Source organism: Magnolia sinica, chromosome 6 (assembly GCF_029962835.1).
Source record: "Magnolia sinica isolate HGM2019 chromosome 6, MsV1, whole genome shotgun sequence".
Taxonomy (NCBI): Eukaryota; Viridiplantae; Streptophyta; class Magnoliopsida; order Magnoliales; family Magnoliaceae; genus Magnolia; species Magnolia sinica.
This window is the reverse complement of record NC_080578.1, coordinates 12319567-12344026: the sequence shown is the minus strand read 5'-3', so window position 1 is coordinate 12344026 and position 24460 is coordinate 12319567. Positions and strand designations below refer to the sequence as shown.

Below are 24460 nucleotides of genomic sequence, written 5' to 3'. Positions count from 1 at the left end.
ATTCTGATGGATTAGGACAGAGCCGAAAATTAGGGATCCTTAAATGAGTCATGTCTGGGTCTCAAATGGGTCATGTCCGAGCCCTCATCGACCTCGATACATTTGCACCCCTAGTTGGAGTCAACTTATGAATGGGTTAAATGGTATATAAATATTATGAATGGGCATTTCTGGTCTTCCATGTAAATTCATGTGTTCACTGTGATGCTTTGTTGCATTTATCTTTCATTTGTACTATTTGAATTCGAAATTTGCTTTGCAGCATTTAACACTTTGGAGATTAAGGGCAGGCCAAGGCTAACCACAGTCAGAATAAATAGTCCAAATAAGAAATTAGATGATTTTCTAATCAATTAACGAGCACACGGGGTTAGAAATGAAGTGGACTCTGATGTGGAAGAGTGGTGAAGAAGCTAGATTTATTAGATACTCTAGCATGGAGTGGGGATTGATACTTAGGCACTTTGGCAAATATCACATCAATCAAGCCATCAAAAGTGGGATCCACACGATGAATGTTCCATGCTAGGAATTTGATTTAATTTGTCATATGCAATATGGACCGTACATTTTGATGATCATTGATACGAAGGTTACGATCATCACATCCAGAGGAATGTGAATCGAAGTAGTTCCCTTATGGCTATGATGGAGAATTCTTATGTTAGTTTATTTCAAATATATATATATATATAGAGAGAGAGAGAGAGAGAGAGAGAGAGAGAGAGAGAGAGAGAGAGAGAGAGAAATTTTTAGAAAAGTAGTTTTTTTCAATTTTTTTTTTAATATATAAAAGTTTATTTACTTACTATATAGAAAGAAGAGTTGTGGATGTTAAATTCTTTAAAAAAGTGATATATTATGCTTTAACTAGTGTATGTGAATTTAAATAAAAACCTGCTATGAGCTCTCTAAATGTGTGCCGCTAATTCATACTTTTCATTTTTGTTGACTGTAATTATTGCTTTCACTAGAACAGTAAACTGCCCAAATTCCACGAACAAACATCTATTAAATCTTTGATGTGTACTACGGTGCCGTGCGATGGTGAAGTTTCTGCTGCAACTACACCCACCATGTACAGAGAGTGAATGGTCATTCTGTGCCAGCTTATCAAATAACTCCTCTTTCCACAAATCATTTGGAATTGCTTTGGTGTCAAATAAAAATATCTGTATCTTCCACACGTAGACTAAGAGCCACCTACTCCAAATTAATTGCCTTCCCAACAGGTGCCAATCTGCCAAGTTTGTGCGACTTCCTGTGGCCCAAAACCATGATAGTCTCTCATCAGGTGGGCCACACCTGTAACTGAAGGTGATCGTTGCTGGATTCTTCATAACCATTCATTTCTCGAAACAGATGAACGATCTGGATATAACACATACCTGCCAAACTAGAATGTGAAGGGAGAGTATGATTCAGATCGCTACTCTTAGGACTACACTTCTATATTGGCTCTGCACCAGTTAAAAATTGCTGTTGGCTCATCTTCCTCACATGTGTGGGACCGATGTTGGTATTTAAGCCATCCAAATTGTGGTCCCACTGAGGATAGAGAAAATATCCAAGCAATCCTAGCCATCAGGTTGGGCTGATGGGTAAGTCCAGGTGCAAAAAAGGAAACTCAAACTGAGGTCGAAGCCGGCCTTGCCCGTCTCTAGCAAGGAACGGATAGATCTGTACGAGTGACGTGGATGTGTACTACCCCCGCCTGTCCCTAGCTCCGAAACGGCAGTTCCGTGGGCGGGCTCACCGTGATGTATCTGTACATTGAAGCCCTCTATCTCTTTTCTCAAATTATTTTAAAGCATAAACACAAAAATGAGACAGATCTAACGCTCAACTGTACCACACCAAATAATAAGCTTGGTTGCATTAAAATGCGCAAAGCATTAAATGTCAGTTGCATTAAATGCAAGAGTCATTTGTGGTGTGGTCCACTTGATCGTTGGATCTGCCTCATTTTTGTTTTGATGCTTAAAATAATCTGAGAAAAGGGATAGAGGGGTTGGATGTACAGATACATCACGGTGGGCCCGCCCACAGAATTGACCGTTCGGAGCTAGGGAGGGGCGGGGTAGCATGCGATCCGCGTCCCTGTATGAGAGCCCACCATGATCTATCTATTTATCCATGCCGTCCATCCCTTCTTAGGGCATGAGCTTAAAAAGTGATAGATACAAATCTCATGTGGACCCCACCACTATAAACAGTGCTGATTGAACGGTCAGCAATTTTTTTAAAAATAAAATTTAAGGCCAACCATGATGCTTATTTGCCATACAACGAATAAGTCACATGGAACGGATGAAGTAAAAACACAAATATCAGCTTCATTCAAAACTTTTGTAGCCCTAGGAAGTTTTTAATTGTAGGCATTTAATAGCCACTAATTCTTATGATATGGTCCACCTAATATTTAGATCTGCCTCATTTTTTGGCTCATGTCCTAAAATGAACTAAAAGAATGGATGAACGGCACTGATAAAATACATACATCATGGTGGGGCCCACAGAACTTTTCCAATACTAACCTGTAAGAGGGGGTCATGGAGGGGTCACTACCGAATTTGAGTCCACTTCATGCTCGTGCACTTACACGTGGCATAAATTAACTCAAATTAAACATGTCAATATGTGGGAGTCACTTTAAATAGATCATCAGCCTTAAACTGCATATCTCAACCCTTAATAGCAAATAGGTTTTTGCTGAATTCAGAGCTTAGATTTTTCATCTCAGCCGTCCAATTAAATGTCCACCAATCGACTGTTTAATTAACCAAAGTATAGTAACTTTTGGTTTAGTGGTGATCCATCTAAAGTGGGGCTCATCAGTGAACCGTTGAATTGCATTACTTTTGTCTTCCCGACACCAACTTTAAGCTACATTGTCAAAGATCATACTTTGCCTGAGCATCAAAGGTTTTTTTTCCTAACCTACCCGCTCTACATTGACGGCAGGGTAATGTAAAAGAAAATGTATAATAATTACAAATTACTTATATCATGACAATATCAACTTTGAACCATAGATATCCATGTTTGTTTTATTGGTAGTAAAATTATAATAATGACCTTTTTACATTATTTTAATCTCAAGTAATCACAAAATACATTAATGTTAGTATTTCGATCTGAGATTTTTATATGTTGGAATTCAAAGCCCAAACTCATATCAACTTAGGGTATTATAAATTCAGATTTAATATCATTGTTAATTTATGCGCTTTACGGAAGTATGTTTGACGAAGATAGAATAATTGAATAAAGTGAAATAATCAAACAATAAAGCAAGCAATCACAAAACATAGGGTATCTTATGTGAAAAATCTATGCGGGAAAAAATCACGGCACAAACCTATAAAAATCCACTATGATCAAAGCCTCAAAGATTATACCACTCATATTCTTCGATTAGAAATGAAACTCGGATCTCTCATTGTGATACATACCTAGGAAATGTTGGGAAGCGCGGAAAGTGAGCCCTCAAGATCTGACGGTCTACACGATTTTTAGAACCTTTATAAAGTAGAAGATTGACAATCCAACGGCCCACCTATCTACTACTGGAGCAGATAGATCTATTCAGACTTCTGATTCTACGGTATAAGTGGCATCGGATTGCAATATATGGATCAGATCGTCCCAATGACAAGCTAAAATGGACAGACTATAGTGCACACTGTATCTCTCTGTATACTCTCGGTTTATCGTATGATTTAATGGGAGAGAGAGTGCGTCCCTTTTTATAGGAAAGGAAGGAGAGATCGGTTGAGATAGGATGAAACCATATCATCCGGTCAAATCCCTGTCTCCTATCATATTTCAAATTCAAAGTTGAATTTGAAATCTCAATCGAATGGAAAAGGCCGGAAGAAGCCTAAATATATAGGACCCACCCACTAGTGATTGCTCACCAGTGGGCCCCACTGGCCTACGTTAAACATCTCTCACTCAATCGCATTGTGGGATAGGTACAAAAATTTGTCCATTTAACTCGCCTAATAACAATCAAAGATCAAACATCGCGATCAAAAGAATCAGAGGCGTAGGACCAGCTGGATCACTGTAATCTTCTCATATGTGCTTAAGTACTAAGTGACCACCTAACTAGTACTCAATAACCCAAGCTTTGCAATGCCTGTCCTAATCTGCATGACCACACTGGATGGAGTTGACTCTCGACCTGGAGTACTCGGCCAACATACGCACTTATCCAACTTATTGAGTTATTCTGAAAACTTGATTTTTCACAAACTTCGACTAAAACCAATTAAAAGCAATACTTATATATAAGTTTTTTAAGAAAAATATTGTTTGCAAAAGTCTAATAAAAATAACTCGATACTGCAGGCAGATAAGTCTTCAAGTGCGTATTTATAGTTATAGAAACTTGGTGTAGCTGTCACGGGATCTTCCCCACTCAGATGTGTAATTTGGAATTAATTAAGCCGCTTTCCTAGCGTAACTGAGTCTGGCCAATCAAGGACCTTTTGTCATAGTACACTAAAGTAGCGACACTCAATCTCATCCTCATATACACAAGAGGGTAGTTAAGGACACAAATAGTCACCCACGGGATTGGCTACTCGCACGTTGCAATGATTAGATCGAATCAAAGCAATCTGTAGGTAAAAGGTCCCAGCACGTGGCTACTATCTACATCGTAAAGTAGACAATACTAGATGAATGTCGGGTCTACAATACGCAGGTTATTCTACATGAGGTACGACTCATCTCATAACCTCATAACCTGGCTTTAAATTCAGGCCATAACATTGATCGCATAAAAAGAATGGTGCGATTATGTTATTCGACTTTATCAGTCTCATCTTCAATTTTAAAAGATTGTAGGTGGATACGACTCATTCATATCCTCATCCTTTATTATTCAAAATAAAGAGAAGTTCATTTCAACCTCACATACCAAGTGGCCACAAAAGTCTCTAAACGTAGTAATAGAATCAGTATGGTTTAGAATTCTTTTGATTTGAGCCCAAGATTCAGGCAAGGAACGGTGCATGGCTATAATCTTCTGATTTTCAGTCAATTTACACCCAACATTCCTAAGGGCACCTATCATTTGCTCCATCTTACAAATATGATCTTTGATGGGGCAGCCGACAGGCATCCTGTACTCCTGGAATTCTAATTCCATTATCCTAACTCTTGCATCTGACTTCTACGCATAGGCATCTGTCAATGCTTCCCAGATTCCCTTAACGGTTTCATGCACTTCATACGTAGGTATGAGTTTTTTGTGCATAGTGCTAAGAAGGACATTACGGGCTGAACAATTTTATTTTCGCCACTTATTATAGCGAGTCATCACAACCCTATATTCTTGTAAATTTTCATTTTCAGCCAAGATGGGTTCCTCTTGAACTACATCGAGTGTGTGAGATATGTCGTCCTCGTCCAAAAGGCATCGCACCACACGGGACCAGTCTTCGTAGTTGTTGCCGTTGAAATGTTGTCCTTTCAGCTGTTCAGCGATTAACACTTTGGTGGTCATCTCTACATTGCATGAGTATCACTACTTAGCTGAGATCTAAGGTATTGACACTATTCATCAGCATTTCTACGTGTTATACAAATTTTCAGAATATAAAAATAGTCAACACATCTTAACGAGATCTGAAAGTCCACATACCCGAATAGGCGGTGTAGAACAATCAAGTTCTCTATTTAAGATGAAATTGGTACTTTTATAAAATAATAATTGTATAACATGCAACCTTCCATCACATGGTTGCATGCATCATTTGGTGGAGGAGAATAAACTCTCACTCAGGTTATGCACAACCTTTATTTTAGGGAGCATCTAAGCACTAAGTTTTGTAATTTCTAATGAAAAAATGTAGGGGGCGTAGATCTAAACATACCAAGCCATATATTTTCATACATATGAACATCATCATCAGAAAGGAAAAATAAAGTGCTAAGATATCAAGAAAGTACTATCTTCACCTGTGATCATGACCATTAGTGATGGATCCGATCAATACCGTTAATGATCCTTGTTGATGATGGATCCTTTCATTAACATTGATCATCATGGTTGATGATCGTTTCAATCACTAATGAGTTCTAGATCAATAGTGAAGAAGAAAAGAAACAACATTCTTGATATGTGTCCATCATCTCATATATATGATCAAACCAAAAAATTAGGAATCGCACCGCGCGGGACCAGTTTTCGTAGTTATTGCCGTTGAAATGTTGTCCTTTCAGTTGTTCAGCGATTAACACTTTGGTGGTCATCTCTACATTGCATGAGTATCACTACTTAGCTGAGATATAAGGTATTGATACTATTCATCAGCATTTCTACGTGTTATACAAATTTTCAGAATATAAAAGTAGTCAACACATCTTAACGAGATCTGAAAGTCCACATACCCGAATAGGCGGTGTAGAACAATCAAGTTCTCTATTTAAGATGAAATTGGTACTTTTATAAAATAATAATTGTATAACATACAACCTTCCATTACATGGCTGTATGCATCATTTGGTGGAGGAGAATAAACTCTATGCACAACCTTTATTTTAGGGAGCATCTAAGTACTAAGTTTTGTAATTTCTAATGAAAAAATGTAGGGGGCGTAGATCTAAACACACCAAGCCATATATTTTCATACATATAAACATCATCATCAGAAAGGAAAAATAAAGTGCTAAGATATCAAGAAAGTACTATCTTCACCTGTGATCATGACCATTAGTGATAGATCCGATCAATACCGTTAATGATCATTGTTGATGATGAATCCTTTCATTAACATTGATCATCATGGTTGATGATCGTTTCGATCACTAATAAGTTCTAGATCAATAGTGAAGAAGAAAGGAAACAACATTCTTGATATGTGTCCATCATCTCATATATATGATCAAACCAAAAAATTAGAATAACACATTCAGGTTGCAACATATCTGAATGTGGGCCAAATCATTGATTTGTAGATTAAGCATGAATTCATCAGACATGTGTACTCATTTTTCAACAGATCTACTCATGCACATCAGCCAACATGTTATAGTGCAGCAACGTGTTAAATGATGGTTTAGATTTATACATGTAACGTGTACATCGGAATATACATGTAATGTGTTATACAAAAATGTACAACATGTATATATCATTATTCAACATAAGTACATATTAGATGTATATATCAGAATACACATGTGACGTGTTGTATCATAACAATAGATGTACAGTAAACGTGTTGAAGCATGTCAACAATGGTGATATAACATGTACCATATCAGATTCTGATGTAGATCTATATACAGTAAACATTCTATATCCAGTAAATGTGTACAGCTATGAGTACATATGTAACGTTACTGTACACATGGGCATGATTACACGTCACTGTAACATAGCACGTTAAGCATGTGGTTTACATCAATACGATTACAGCAACACGTTAGCTGTATACAGCCAACTATATCACACGTGGCTTGCAGTTGAGATGCCAACATGTTATAATTAAGCCATATTTTATGTATGTACATCTCAGCTATATCTCATGTATATCTCATATACATCTCAGCTATATCTCAACATGTGAACAAATCATGTATTGAGTGCATGTAGGCAACACGTCAGCTATATTTCAGCAACGTGTCATGTTTGGTAACATAGCTAGTTATAGTGTTATAGTGCATATAGGCAACGTGTTATAAGGCAACACGTCAGTAATGGATACTAGGCCATCACACGTTAAAATATTACTGTTTTCATATCACACGTGATGTACATCACACGTGTACATCACACGTTTTCACGTGGTGTACATCACATAACTCATATGTACATCATACGGATCAGATCTACGGATACGAATCAGGTTCATATCCATAACGTGTGGATACAAGGCCACCACATGTTAACATATTGCTGTTTTCATATCATATTATGTTAACGTGAAACACTTCACCAGTAGAAGATTTATGGTGAAACACGTCACCAGCAGATCATGCATGCACATCATACATGGATCTGATGGTATATATGAGTGCAATAACATGTGGTATACATGCACATCATATTACATGTACAACAATATGAAAATGTGTTGCACCATATCACATTTACAACGTGTTGAACCATATCACATGTACATCTTATCAGTCGTTAGATACATGTAACGTTGCCTACATGCAATACATGCCTTATATTAGTTATACTTGTAACGTTGCCTATATGCAATACATGCACTATATCAGACGTTGCCTATCCACTGTGGGGCTGATCATATGATGATTTAAATGGTGGGCCATAATTCCAATCCTAAAGGAAAAGATGGGCCACTTATCTTTTTAGATGATAATAATTGGAGATCCGCCGTTGATAGCTTTGATACCACTGTTGGGAAGCGCGGAAGGTGAGCCCTCAAGATCTGACGGTCTACACGATTTTTGGAACCTTTACAAAGCAGAAGATTGACGCTCCAACGGCCCGCCTATCTACTACTGGAGCAGATGGATCTATTCACACCTCTGATCCTACGGTATAAGTGGTCCCAGATTGCGATCTATGGATCAGATCATTCCAAGGACAAGCTAAAATGGACGGACTATAGTGCACACTATATCTCTCTGTATACTCTCAGTTTATTGTATGATTTAATGCGAAAGAGAGCGCATCCCTTTTTATAAGAAAGGAAGGAGAAATCGGATAAGATAGGATGAAACCATATCATCTGGTCAAATCCCTATCTCCTATCATATTTCTCAACCGAATGGAAAAGGCCGGAAGAAGCCTAAATATGTGGGACCCACCCACTAGTGATTGCTCACCAGTGGGCCCCACTGGCTTACGTCCAACAGGAAAACCCTATACCCTTAAAAAAAATCAATTTCTAAGCTCTTAGAAGCATTTAGAACCCTTTCACCTCGCAAAACAATTGCCTTTAGAGAGAAAACAATCATATTAATAAGTCCAAATTGTGATCAAACTTAAATACATTGATTAATTTGCATTAATCTGCATAACCCGTTTGGTCGGATTGGATGTAACCTTTAGTGAAACCGATCCAACCCGAATATACTTTTCAGTCGAACTAAAAATGTGTAAATCTTTACAGCGTGCAACCTGAGAATCTACCTAATTTTTGGGTAAAACTGAAAATTAATCCAGTCGAACCTAAAAGGGACTTCTCTACACAACAGATTGGTAAAATTTAAAGCATACTGTACAACATTATAGTAATATAATGAAAAGTGCAATGATTACAAATTTCTTTACTATCCTTCTTAATACATTTGCATTTTACTAATGATTTTCATATTTGGTTTGACTAGCTTTACATTTTTGGGGCAATTGGTGAAATAAATAGACTTGACGAAAATTTGAAAGATATATTTATCCTTTTTTTTTTACTTTTAAAATTATAGTACTGTAAAATAGGTGAAGAAATTAAAAGCTCTTAATTTGAATGAAATGAGTTACATGATATCGGAGTACCTGGGATGCTTAATAAGCATGCACTTAGAATTGCACATTAGGCATACATTAAATCATTTAAGTAATAAAATCCGTTGATGCTGTTTTCTACTCACCCCCTTTCCACTACTTGGAGACCTGCACAGGAAGAGGACAAAGGAGAACCTGACTTGTACAGAGGACCCTCCGATGCCTAAGTCAAACTTGGATTCTGGGTCTAATGACTTGATAGAGATTTAGGGGTGAGAATGTGTGTGTACCTTTCACCTTTCGGCGTCTTTATTTATAGAGGAGGTGTAATCCCATGGATTTGGGATATTTCTCTGATTTATAGGAGTTTTGGATTCCTTATTCAAGTCGATCCCGAGATCTTCGATCTCCTAGATTTTCAGGATCATATGTTATCTTCCGAGGATCTCGGGAAGGAAATCTTTCATCTCGAGATGTCTCCTTGGTTCGGCTCTGGATCGGATGTAATGCTCGGTCATGAATCATCGGACAATCTATTGGTATCGTCTTGTCCGGGTGGCTTGAACTAGCCGGTTCACGTGTCGACTCCATTATGGTCAACTGATGATGGCCGATCCATAATCGGTTGATGATGGTGGATAAAGATGATGGCCGATCCTTAATCGGCTTTGTGTCGATCCATAATCAATCTATTGGCTGACCAACAATGGCCCTGTGGCCGACCCAGAGTGAGGGTCAGACTGGGACTGGATCATAATATGATCGGATCATATCCAAGTTATGGCCGACCCATGATTAGGTCAATATTGTATGGCCACTGAGGGGCTTTTTAAGTGTCCTTGAGGATGCTTCGGTCTCCTTGGAGACCTCACTTCTTGGCTCGGGACATGTGGGCCTCGGTCAGGCTCGTCACCTAGTGAGTTCGGGCCATGTCAGTAGAATTGGTCTATTCCATAAGCCGACTTATCGACTTGTTATATTTTTCCCCCAACAAAATCCAATTTAATTAAGTCACAATCTTAAGATTAAATCCGTTGAACAATCCTAACCAACTATTCTCGGACACCTACTTTAGAAATGAGGATGGATGGATATTTTTCATTTTTAACTATACAATAAATGTCCACCATTCCTATAAACAGATAGTCAAATAAGTGTACTTTTGGGATCATCGTACATTTAATAGGGACCAACATTTGGACAATTTTATTTGACCTGATGTCAACATATGCCAAGTTTTTTTCAAAAACGAAACGAAGTGCGTACCTATCCATGAGAGTGGGTGTGTTATCAATTCACAAATTTGTGGACCACGTCGACTTTTTATTGTTGGCGAGTGATATAGATGCATGCACTTATATTTATACATGAATGTATCAAAACATATAGATAAAAGTATTATACTCCACGCATCCTTTGTAGTTAGTTTTTGACAATTTAGTTTCTTAATTTTTCATGGCATCAGAGTGATCCTAGTCGATAAAGCATTTGGGCCACAACAACATTTTATCTATCACCATTGATCAGTTTGTACTCTTTGCATCCGCATCCAAACTTAATATATAGTGCTTACTAGATTTATTCTTCTTACCACATATTTCTTCTTACTAATGATAGAGTGGAACATGGAGATTCCGATAGCTAACTCCAATTAATTAGGATAAGGCTTGAATGATGATAGAAACAAGATTTGTTCGTTGTTGATGTATTCATATGAAATAGATGTTTGGATTTCAAAACTGCGGTGGAAAATAAATTTTCAAAAATCTAGATTTATACATATGAACCTTAAGAATCTCTATTTAAATATTTTTACATTTCTAAAATAAAAACTATATAATTTTGTAAACTAAAATTACCCTCGATTGATGCCACTGTGAAAGTGAAGAAAAGCCATTGTCGATCCTCCAACATAGGAAGTTTCTATTAGAATTTTCTAAATGCAGTGTAAGAAAACATAAAGCCCAAAAAACAAAAAACAAAAAAAAACTATATTTTGGATTCTACACTCCATAAATCTGGTCCAAAATATTCTTAAGTCATTTAATAAGAAAAACACAAATCCTATGACTATGATTTACATGATCAATTTCGACAAGAAACCATTGTTCTTTATATTGTTCTTTCAATTAGAAGGTCCATTCCTGATCTACTCTCTACATAAGAGAGGCTAGAGAACTAATGTAGAGCAGGTCGTGGACACTTTCATGTCCAGGATGGACCAGAGAAGGCCCGATCAGAGGCGGAGGTGATCTGTCCAAAGAAACTCCGTGGATTCGAAGTAGTTATCCCCTTGAGGAAGATGGTGATTGACCTCATCACGCCCATCCCTGTGTCAAGAACCAACACGTCAGCCCTTGCAGTAGTGCCATGAGAGGCGTATAGAGCCATTTATGCATGTGAATCCCATATGTTCCACATGTTCCACATGTGTGATGTTAAGGAGGGAGGAGAGGACTCTCTCTCTCTCTCTCTCTCTCTCTCTCTCTCTCTCTCTCTCTCTCTCTCCTTTATTTAATTTTCTCTCTTCTTTCACTTTATAGGTGATGCAAAGGGGTGGGGATATCCATGGCTCTCTCCACTCTCCCCTCTCCCTCTAGGATAAGATATATATATATATATATAAAGAATTGGAGCTTTAGGAAGAATAACTATGGTATCCCACCACCCTATAGTATTCCATATGACTTGTTACATTGAAATTATATAATCCTCCCTTAACCTATGTATGTAAATTTATCCAATCCTTCAATGGTCATGGCCATCCACAATTAGTTTGATATTCATGCAAATCAAGTAGTGGACCACACCAAATCTAATGCATATTATCATTATTAGGTGCATTGGGGACATTTTTTATTGTTAAAATAAGGGCGTGTTTGGATGGACGGATTGGAAGGGATGGAATGGAAAAATCCTGGGATATGCCAAATGTGCCAAACAGACCCTGAGAACTTGTCCCAGGATATAGCAAACCCATGGATCTTAAACCAATCCACTGGCATCACCATCATTACCTTAAAATTGATCCCATCCCTCTTAATCCCGTTCAATCGGGCCTGGGGCGTGTTTAGACGGATGGATTGAAAGGGATAGAAAAGTAAAATCCCGGGATATGCCAAACGTGCCAAACAAACTCGGTAAACTTGCCCCAGGATATAGCAAACCCATGCATGGATCTTAAACCAATCCACTGACGTCACCATCATTACCTTAAAATTGATCCCATCCCTCCTAATCCTGTTCAATCCGGCCGGCCAAATAGGCCCTAAAAGTTTAACAATTAAAAATATTTGTAAGACCTTTTTAAGTGTCGAGACCAATAAAAAACATTTAATGAACATCTAATCTCCAAGATTTAGGGCATAAATAAGTTCTTGGAAACTTGTGAGTCCTTCGTTAGATCATATCATGAGCCTCAACTAAACCTTGATGTATGCACTTAACCATGCATGCTCACTTTTATTTTCCGTATGATAACCTTATAAAGCAAGCCAAAGCACATGTAATCAAAATCTTGAGTTGCTCACATGTTCTTAGGTCTAAGGATTAATTTTAAAAAAATAGTACATCTTCATATAAATCATAGTTTAAGGAATGGATATAGTTCTCTGTCAACTTTAGAATCTTACATATTCCTAATTGCAATTTTTTACTCTCTTTTTTCACATGCACTCACACACCCCCACACACTCGCTCGCATTCACACCACAATGGGTGCTCAAACCCATGACCTCATGTTGAAACTCTTGTCAGTCTACCACTGAGCCATAGGGTCATAAGCAACTACATTTGAAGTCAATAATCTTGCCTTAACTATCTATCTAAATTGACCAAATCCCTTCACCGACCATGGCCATTAACCCTTCATCCAACTTTCAACCTAGCTAATAGTGAACCACAAAATCTCGACAATCATAATTACCATTAAGTGCGTCTAAAACATTTTAACTGTTAAAATAAAATATTAATAATTAAAAACACTTGTAAAACTATTTAAAACCTTTTAATCATCAAGCCTAGCTGAAAATACACTTGATAGATATTCCACTCTACCAGATTTTAGTCATAATAATGGTCTTGTGTAACCATTGGATTCCTTGTTAGATCACGTGGGCCTTAATTGTATTTTAATGCATGTATCCAACTACAGTCATATATGAATTACTGCAATTAGCTCCCCGTGGCGAGCTAAAGTACATTACTCTAGAAAATTAAACTTCAAATTAGTAAATATACAAGTTAATATAGACCAAGCATGATGGGTTTCTCAATTCAGAGACTTTAAGTATCAACCAACGCAAGTATCCAATAAGATGAATGGAAATACCTTATATTTATGGACTACTCACACCCATGTGAAGTAGGACCAAGGCACACTGACTCTTTTTTTTTTCTTTTTTTTTTTCTTAATGCACGCACTCACACCCCACACACACCCATGCACTCACACAAGAGTGGGATTTCGCCACAATGAGTACTCGAACCCATGACCTCATATTGAAACTCCTGTGAGTCTACTACCGAGGCACGAGTAAGGACTCCAAAAGCACACTGGCTTGTCCAACTCGGTAGTAGAGACTTTTCATCCTGACTTGTCATATGTTTCCTCACACAAGATAACAACACAAGAACAAGCTCATGTTTATACTAAACCTGATAAATAATAACGATATAATAGTATTGAGATCCATGAAATACAACTCTCATTTACCAATGAATGTTTAGGCTAAATTCAAGTTCCTAAAGCAAGTAGAGAAAACTCTTTTGTTTAACCTAGGTTTTTATGTATATTCAAGGTAAACCCATAAATTAATTATGACAATAATTACATATCCACACAAACCATAGTCATCGTGATCGGCATACAAAATCATCAACACCAATGTTCAAGATATCTATTATTAGTGAGTAAGATTTATATTGGCTTTTCAGGACACATAAATGTTCTACTCTCCATCCCGTTAATACAACCTGCCTAGACCATCACCATTGATGTCCACACATTCAATAACCATGTGGGCCATTCCCCATTTACACCCCCTTGATATGAACAACCTCGAACCCATCATCATTAATTAGAGTCCGTTTTCACCTTTACAGCAAATCTGTTTTGCCACCAAAACCAAAAGGGGTTGAAAGTTCAACTATTTTCACCAACAAAGTATACAAGGAGTCCCACATCCACATCTGCCAACGTGGAAATCCATCAAATGGGTCTGAAGCTAAAGAAGTTCTCACTCAAAAATCAGGCCAGTCCACTCATCAAGTCAAACACAATGTTAAATACAGCTCAACCACTAAGAATTCAACCAAGTTGTATCAACCGGACATTTATTTCACCAATTGTGGCCCACCTAATTAGTGAACTAACCTGATTATTGGGTCAGGTCTTCCACAAAGAAGCGTCCCTCTAGTGGATGGATTGGATCATGCAGCTATTTACCTTGCCACGTACATAAGTTGCATTGTCAGCATAGCACAGCTCCACCATTGCAGTTGTATGAGATCGAGCTTTCCATAAGGTTGTAAGAAATGTTTAGATCTTCTACCTAAAAACTAGACAATTTCAGTCTTAAGCTGGGCCACAAGGTATACAGTAAATTGATACTAAAACTTTCTTTTTAACCATTCATTTGTTTTGATGTGATGTGGCCCACACTGAGCTGTGAAATGGCCTGGATTTTATGTCAATAGAACCAAACAATGGCTCTGTGGTAGACTCGCAAGAGTTTCAGCACGTGGTCTTGAGTTCGAGTACACATTGTGGTAAAATCCCAGGGGTTGTACACGAATCAAGTTAGCTCGGTTAGCTCGCTCGACTCGACTTGACTTGAAAAAGCTCTATCTGACTCGGTTTGAAACTGAGTTCATGCCGAGCCGAGCTGATTTTTTTAGTTTGAACTTGGCGGAACTCGACTTGACTCGGATCGAACCCAACTCGAATCAAACTCTGATCGAACCAGTTCGGTGACTTGGTTACTTTGATATTGATGTTGCTCACCAAGCGTTTGATGAAATGACTCAACGAAGTGTGGCCGGTGGCAAGGAAGGTATGTATATGAAACAAATACCCTTGTTTTTCTTGATTTTTATGTTGCTTGAAAGGTGTTTGATGAAATACATGTAAAACCACTAGTGTTATTTTACATACAGTGAGAGTTTGAAGCTGCAGTCCATGTGTTTATGAAAATGCTGCACAAGTGAACTCAGCTTGATCTTGGCTCGAACTCGGCTCGAACAAGCCCGAGCTGGCCTGTCAAGCTCAAAGACCAAGTTGCGAGCTGAGTTCGAGCCAACTCATGTACACCTCTAAAAATCCTACTATAGTGTGAGTGCGTGTAAAAAAAATAATTAATTAATTAAAATTTAAAATAAACAATGCATCTTGCGAGAAGGAAATGTTCAGATCTGATACACATGTTTCATTTTTGCAAGTGTTTATTCATCTTAGTGTAAAACATTGTTCATCTAAGGATCAAAGTTATTCACCTACTTATTCATATGACCGTTCATTTGCTTACACATTAGTGTTTGTGCAGGGTCTACCATGCTATCAACCCGAGACATTAAGTAAGCTGACTATGATGACGGGATTCCCAAAAATAGACCTATCTAATTATTAGGTGGACCACACCATAAAAAAATAATTAACAACCACCCAAAAGTATTTAAATTTATGAGACCCAAATGATGGTTGACTGGCTTGAGTATTGGGGCAGCCAATTTTTATATTGTGATCTTGCTGGCTACTTAGACACCATCCACACAACATGATGGCCCACTCAACCTTGTAGAATAAACTTATCAAATAGGTAGAGGAACCAGCCTTATAATAATGTGAGTATGTAATTAATTTAAAAGGCATGTACAATATTTAAGTAGTAATCAAATGCTAGTATAATTGAAACCGCGTAGCAATCATAAAAAGACCATCTAAATCATTCTTTTCAATCTATAATTGGAGGGCTCAGCTTTCTTCTAATGACTAACCGTGAGATTCAATAGCACTTGAAATTCTTCAGTGTTGGGGTGATCATAGGTTATCAAAGCCATTGATCTGATGGGCCCTATTGTGGATGGATCATGCCCACAAAATCTTCCAAATTGGAAGATCCTAGCCTTTCAATTATAAGTCCCTTCTGCACTGATGGTGAATTTTATTTTTGACCGCATGTTTGGATGCCATCAATTGGAAGGTTATGATTGTTCGATTGAGAAGATTGTTTGGGCATGGTCAATCTATGATGGGACCCACATGATCAATGTTCCAGATCACAAGTTCATGGCCCCACTTGTCCAGATTGTGCGCAAGATAGTAAAGTTTCCTATCATTTGCTAATAGAGAATTGGACCTGCTATGCTTAGTGGGATATAATATATAGAGGAATGATCTGGTACTACTACAGGAGGTTACCATGCTGAACTACTCTTCTTGCCACGTGGCATGTGTGTACAGGGCATCTAGGGTACGGAAAAGGTGGGGGCCATCACATGAATCACTTGGCATGAAAATCAAGATCATCCAGACATCCGGTGAGCCACACCTGACCTTTGGTTTGGATTGTCAGTCATCAAACGAATTTGATGGTGTGGCCTATTTAATGAGGGGATGGGCCTGACTTTGATGCAAGTTGATCTTCGTGATCAGATGTGCCTTTTGCACGGCTAGGATGTACTGCATGTATGGGAAAAACAGTGCATATAAACTTGGGAAACTATGTTTGAACGTGCACCATCATTCCTTAGCATACCATGCATGAAACTTACAAATTCAGAAATGTGACCCAAACTCAGCTGTACCTGCACCACAAACATCATTCTCTTTATTCGATTCGTTTTCAAAATGCGCTGCGGTTTGATTCATTATTCATAAAAGAGAAATAGTTTGATACTCTGGCAGAGTGCGATGGATGATACACAGGCAGTTAGAAATGACTGAGAATTTGCATACATAGGCGAGAAGTCAATCAAAGCAAACTGCCAAATTGTGGTAGCAATTTAGATGTGTCATAAACCAAAGATTAATTTTATATGGTTATCTTGCTATAAATAAGATATTTATTGGACAGTTAAAATTGAAAAATATCCAACGGTCTCATTTCAAGGGGAGTGGATTAGGTGCACCCTGGCCTCCCCCAAGACAGTGGCCCTTGACATGGACAGATCTTTTTCTTTTTCTGTTTCTTTTTAAACATGCACTCATCACCGTAATGGGTACTGAAACCTGTGACCTCCTGTTGAAACTCTTGTAAGTCTACCACTAAGGCATGAGTAATAACCTGATAGATAAACCTCAGGGCTTATTTGGGAACGTGGATTTGTAGTCCCCTAGATTTGGAACCCTCCAAAAGCATCTATCCGTGGTATATCTACAAGAATTTGAATTTAATTACTAAATCAACTTTAATATCTCTAATTAGTGAGATATGTAACTTTTGATACAATGGTTGTGCTTTGTCCGAAAATGATAAAATATCACGTCTCATATAGGCCACAAGCACAAGATCATGTATGAGTGACTAACCAACGATTTTTAATCATTGATTTACATTGACAATGTTTGGATGGTGTTGGACAATGTTTGGATGGTGCTGATCATCATTAGTGGGTCATGTGCCCAATAGAATGATAGTGTATAGTAACATACATGTTACACCTGCAACTATTAAATTTTATTTTTATTTTTTCCTTTCATTTAAGTTCGTGTGACCTTATCAACAAGTTAGATGGCTTACAGTGAAGTGTGAACTGATAGTGGGAGTAAGCAAAAGTGTCACGTGCACATGTCTACCATACGTGTAGTATATTAATGATACTGTAAAACAATTTAATTATTAATTGCATCACTATAATCATATTAAAAGAATAATTCAAACCATCCAAAGATGAGGCATTTAAATGTACCATTAAAAAACTTTGGCAAGTTACTTGTTTGTGGCTCACCTGAAAATTGAAATTTATTCATTTTTTACAAAAGTATATATTTCAATGAGCATATTATAATATTTTATTAAAATTACATATGTACACTAATATAAGATATTAAAGCTAATTTCGAATATTATATATGTTCATATGAATATATTACAAAAAATCCAATGCATTCAAATTCCTCTTATTTACTCCCCTCCAAATTGAAATTTATATTTTAAATACAATTTATTTACTCCCGTCCAAGTACAACCCAACTTCATTTACCTCCATTTATATGCTCCCAAACAACCTATAAATAATTATGGTTGGATGGAAGTAAATGAAATGCATTTGAAATTCAAATATACTATTTAGATGGGAGTAAATGGGAAGAGTTTGAATGTATTACATAAAAATTTTATTCAAAAGAATATATATGTTATTTTAAATTAATATTAATATTTCAAATTAGTGTACATACGCGATATTTAATAGACTGATTGTAATAAACCTAATAAAATATATACTTCAGCTAAAAATTGAAGAAATTTCAAATCTTAGGTGAGCCACAAACAAGTAATTTACAAACCTTATTTTTAAAACAATCCATCTAGAGTTAACCTTTGAATGGTTTTGTTTATTCTATTGGTGTATTTTACTAATGCTGTCGATAACTAAATTGTTCCCATGTATTATCAGTGTCATTTGTATGGCAACATACGCATCAATACCATTACTTGTGGAACTGACAAAGCGGCTCAAAAAAGGCATTTTACTCCGTTTATTTTCAAATCATGTTTATAAAGAAGATTTTATTTACAAACCCATTTACTCCCCGGTCATTTTAATTTCCATACATTTACTCCCATTCAAGCATATTTCAAATGTTATTTACCTTCCGTTACTCTTAATTTTTCTTATTTACCTCCATTTACTTCCATCCAAACGGCCCTGTCCAAGCAGTACATCAGGTGGCTGGTCCGCTCATCAAGTAGGCCATGATGTTAAAAATAGGCAAACGGCTCAGAAAACTTTGGCCAAGTTATCTTCAGCCGTACGTTTGTTTCAATTGTGGCCCACCTGATTCTTTGGGCAGCTAATCTACGTAGAAGCACCCCTCTGATGGATGGATGGATTAGGTCGTGTAGCTACGGTGCTACACAACTAAATCAGGCCATAAGTACACGCAGGTATTTTTGGCTCTATTAGTGGATGGTTCAGTGATCTAGACCATTGGTCTTACGGCACAAGACATAGATGAACCATGCCCCAAAAATCTATTCGACGGGACAACAGTAACCTATCATTTTGTATTCTTCAAATGGACAGTCAAGATAAGAGCCAGGTGACGTTTGTGGGGACCCGAGACAAAACGGTTTAGATTGTTGAACCATAGGCTCCATCTGCTTGTAGAGGACAGGTATAAGGTCTAATCCATCCATAACGTGTCTTGCAGTGAATATAGCTTGTCCTAAAAAATCATGTCAGTCAACCACTTCGGCCACAGCTAAATAAACCAATGGATGGCTGAAAAAACACGGCCAGGCCTTTCAAGCCTAACATCTTCCTTCTAACATTGTGACCTGACTGAAGAATTAAATAACCTGATTTATGGACCAGGTCCTTTACATGATCAGTCCCATTTGACAGACGGCTTGGATCTTGGATACTCCGGCAGAGTCGAATGTTTTATAGGCAAATACTTAAAAATTGCAAATGGCATACAGTAAAGTTGAATTAGATGATCCAAATTATCGTTCCCAGTTTAGACGTACCATGAACAAAAAATTACACTCATTTTACTATCTAACCAACGGATTGCTAGATATTTATTGGACGGTTGAAAATGAAAAATATCCATAAATTAGAGGTTAGGATTGTTCAACCAGTCTGATTTTGGGAGTGTGACTTCACTACAGTGGGTTGCACAAATTAGTCGGATTAACCTGAGCTAACGTGTGCCATATGTATAAGTTCTGAGTGCCAGTGTATCAAGCATCATACGCAACCGGAGTATCGTATATTATCTCAAATATTCTCACCCAGTCATCTCAGAAATGCCCCCACAGACCTGGTGTACCACACACCACCGAACTGGCTGAGCTGTGGGTCCCACCATGAGGTATGTGTTATATCAAAACCATCCGTCCATTTTTCGACCTCGTTGTAATGCTTCAGCCGAAAAATAAGATAGATCCAAGAACAAGTGGACCACACTGCGAAAAGCAGTGGGGTATTGAATGTATACCGTTGAAAGTGTTCTGGCCGTCTCAGAAGTTTTGGATCAATATGTTATTTGTTTTTCCTCTTCATCAAGGTCTGTGCGAACTTATGAACGGATTGGATGGAAAATAAACATTATAGTGGGCGCTACAGATGTTTTAACGGTGAGAATCATTCTCCTCACTGCTTATTTATGGTGTGATCTACTTGAGCTTTGGATATGAATTATGTTTTGTATCATGGTCTAAAATGATCTCGTAAAAATGGATGAACGGTCTGGATATAATAAATACATCATTGTTAGGCCCATATAACTTTGATCTCCGTTGAACCGTTGGTACAGATCCGAGCTCGATTAGCATCAGCGCTCGTCTTCGCCACGTCCACACAGCAGCCAATTCGGTGGGTACAGCAGCCCATCTGCTTCCGTCGAGAATCGAGACACATTAAAACTACTTCTACCCAAAATAGCCTCACCCAAGCATCGACGAGATTTTTAGGTGCCACTCTCATTTATTATCATTAATTTACAAAAAACCCCACCAATCTAATATAATTACAAAATTGCAACGAGTTTCCAACTCCTGGATTCATGCAATTTATTCCCAACATGCCCTCACTGCTCCTATTCATAATTGGCTAGTACCTTATGCTACCGTTGCAATCGTCCCCACATCCATCGTTTGCAAAATGGCCCTTGTCCTTCTATCTTCTATTCCCAGAATACCCCCACACGTGTTGCAAATTTGAAACCCAACCTTTTGTCATGCTGTTGGATGATGCAGGTGCAACGGGAACGGATAAGCTCTGCCCGGGGCAACACCCACCCCTTACCATGTGGGGCCCACCGTCGTAAATATATTGTATATCCACGCCATCCGATTTTCAGCTCATTTTAGGACGTTAAATCAAAATCTAAGCAAATCCAAGTCTCTGGTGGACCACACCACTGGAACAAGTGGTTAATTACCATTAAAAACGTTTTGTAGGCCACAAAAGTGTTGGATCAGTCTGATCTTTTCGTTTTCCCTTCATCGAGGTCTGTTTGACCTTATCAACGGGTTGGATTGCAAATAGACATTATTGATCTGCTTATGGTGGGCCCTGCGAAGTTTTTGATGGTGGGTGTTCAATAACCTGATATTATTTACTTGTGGACGATAAACAGTAACCGGCGTTTCATGTACAAAAAGCAAAACCCAAAACATACATAAGGCGTTGTAAACATGCCATTTTCACAGTCGCACGTGCATTTCTTCCTTCCGATTCTACCCCTACTTATTTGCAAAAAGTCCATCTCAGTCCCCACGTACTCCACCGCACGTGCTGTCCCGCATCCCAGCTCCGGCCAGGTAAAACCAAAGTCAACCCACGTGACGTCCAATGTCAAACCCCACCCCTCACGTGCAACAACTCGTGTACGAACCATCCCCGCGCATGTTAGCCACGAGTCAGGCTCTCCCACAACGAGGCGCACTGCCGCCTAGCGAACCCGACCCGCCGTTGTTCCAGATCGTACACCACTTCAAACCCCTGCTGCTGGAAGTTCCCCAACGTCGCGGCTGGCCCACCACCCGACTCCATCAAATCCCCACCGTTCATCAACATCACACACCCCACTTTCCTCTTTTCCCTCTCGAACCCAAGAAAGTAATTCTTCCTTGGCAGAACAACGCTTCCATTCCCCACAAAATGTAAAACAATCTTCGGAACTTTCACATTCTCCTTCCCTTCATAGTAATAACATAATCCCATCCCCATCTCTTCTTCCACTTCAGTGGCTCTCTTGTAATTTCCTCCAATCCCAAGGTCAAACTTCTTCATAACCATCCCGTACATCCTCTCCGGCAGCATCGTGAACGTCGTGCCGGAGTCGATCACCATACCGCCATTCCCTTCCCCGTCGACCTGCATTAAATCCGACGTCGCCGGAATCCGATACTTCCCGACGGTGACCGCCTTCAGTCCGACGCAGTAGAAATACGGGTGCTTTGGATTCTCGAGCATTGGCGTGTAGATGAATTCTACCTGCACATCTCCCTCCGATATGGATAACGAACGGCCGAGAATTAGCGGGCTTGGGCGACGGAGGCGATCGGCGTCGAAGGAGTGGGAGATGAGGCAGTAGGAGAAGCGGCTGCCGAGGTCGGGGGAGAGAACGGAGAGCTGGGCTGGGAGGGAGAGTGGCCCGCGGCCGAACCCAGCGACTCCTATCGGCTCACCGAGGGAGACGTGGGCGCACCCAAATGTGAAATTGGGAAGTTGGAGGGTTGGAAAAGCAGAGGAATTCGATGTGGGGATTGAGAGACGGTCGCGGCGGAGTCGGGCGATGAGGCTGCCGTCGCCGTAGGCGTAGTAGACTGGCGGGCAGCGGTACGGAGAGCAGTCTGCGGTCTCGATTGTCTCGAGCGGGCATCCGGCAATGGCGCAGAGGTGGGAGGAAGTGAGGGACGAGTGGGCTGCAGAGCATGCGGCGGAATTGCAGGGAACGAATGCGGCGGAAGCGATTTTTGGAGGAGGAACGGAGGATCCGGGCTTGTTCTCGCAGAGAATGCATTCAAAGGGGGCGCAGGGGAACCAGACGAGGTCGCTGCCGGTGTCCAAGTAGAGGGTGATCGGTTGAGATGGGGTGGGGCCTAGGGAGATGGATAGGGTGTAGTCGCTGCCTGGGGAGAGAGGGAGTGATACAGATGGACGGTGGCGATGGTTTTTGGGGCGTGTGGAGATTGATTTGAGGAGGTGGTGGGTTTTGGTGAGTTGGGTTTTGGAGAGAGTGTGGGTGAGAGGGAAGATGAGAGGAGGAGAGGTGGAGAGAGAGCTGGTGATGAAAAGGAAAGAAGAAAGAAAGGAGAAAGAGAGAAAGAGAAAATGAGAAGACCCCATGAGAGAGACAGGGAGAGGGAGAAGGGGTTATGCAGGGTTTTTAAAGAAGGTGGGTGGGAGAGTACGAAGCTTCTCTTATGGAGGTGTTTAAGTCGAGTATAATCAACGTTTCAGAGTTTTAAGTGCTCAGAAATGCTCGAGTGATCTCAGTGCATCGTTAGTTGTAGTGCTCCTAGTTGCATTAGGACATTTAGAAAATCCAATCCATTGATCTGGACAGTTCATCAGATCCATCAAATATTTTATGGCTACCATAAAAGAAGCCCACTGATCTGACGGATCATATCATTTGATCATCGTCCTAAAACATGAACGGACAAGATCATTTACGCATTCCTATCAATAATTCAATCCATCTATTTGTTAGGGGCATCGTGAATTGCTTACATTTCTAAAGAATCACTTCTGTTGGACAATCGTAGCCATCTCATCCATGGTTTGATAAAAGGACGGCTACAGAAAATAATGACAGATAAACGATGGATTAGATCATATTATCCGTACAAATTTTCAATGACAGTCCATAAATTTGTTCTGGACTTAATGGACAGTTCGGATTTAAAGATGGGAGACTCTAAGTGGAACTATGCAACTAGGAACACTATAACTATGCTGCTACGAGAGCACTGGCACACCTCTGAAGTATTGATAGAGAAAATGAGATACTCTGACAGACTGGTCGATGATACGCAGGCACTTAAAAGATAAGTATAAATTGCATCCAAACAAGTAACGTTAAAAATTCCCAATTATGGTTCCCAGTTTAGTTGCAGAACGAACCTTAAATTATGCTTATTTAATTATCTACTATCAGATTGGTGGACATTTATTGGACGGTCAAAAATGAAAAATATCCATTTGTCCTCTTTCAACAAATAAGTGTCCGCTAATCAGTGGTTAGGATCGTCCAAACAATCTCATTTTGCGACTTTGGGATAGTGACAATGGATGATTGCACGCAATTTAGTCAGTTTCTTGTGAGCTAAATTATGCCACGTGTACAAT

General features: G+C 39.0%; 1 protein-coding gene across 1 annotated transcript; it reads right to left on the bottom strand.

Annotated features, from left to right (window-relative positions):
* Positions 1-21700: 21700 nt before the first annotated feature.
* On the bottom strand, positions 21701-23541 carry LOC131248290 (probable aspartyl protease At4g16563). The gene has a single exon (XM_058248509.1). It carries the CDS (start codon positions 23453-23455, stop codon positions 22013-22015), a length of 1443 nt encoding a protein of 480 aa, XP_058104492.1. The 5' UTR covers positions 23456-23541; the 3' UTR covers positions 21701-22012.
* Between the last annotated feature and the right edge of the window lie 919 nt (positions 23542-24460).

Coding starts and splice junctions, on each gene's coding strand:
- LOC131248290 (XM_058248509.1), bottom strand. CDS start 23,455: ATGGGGTCTTCTCATTTTCTCTTTCTCTCTTTCTCCTTTCTTTCTTCT.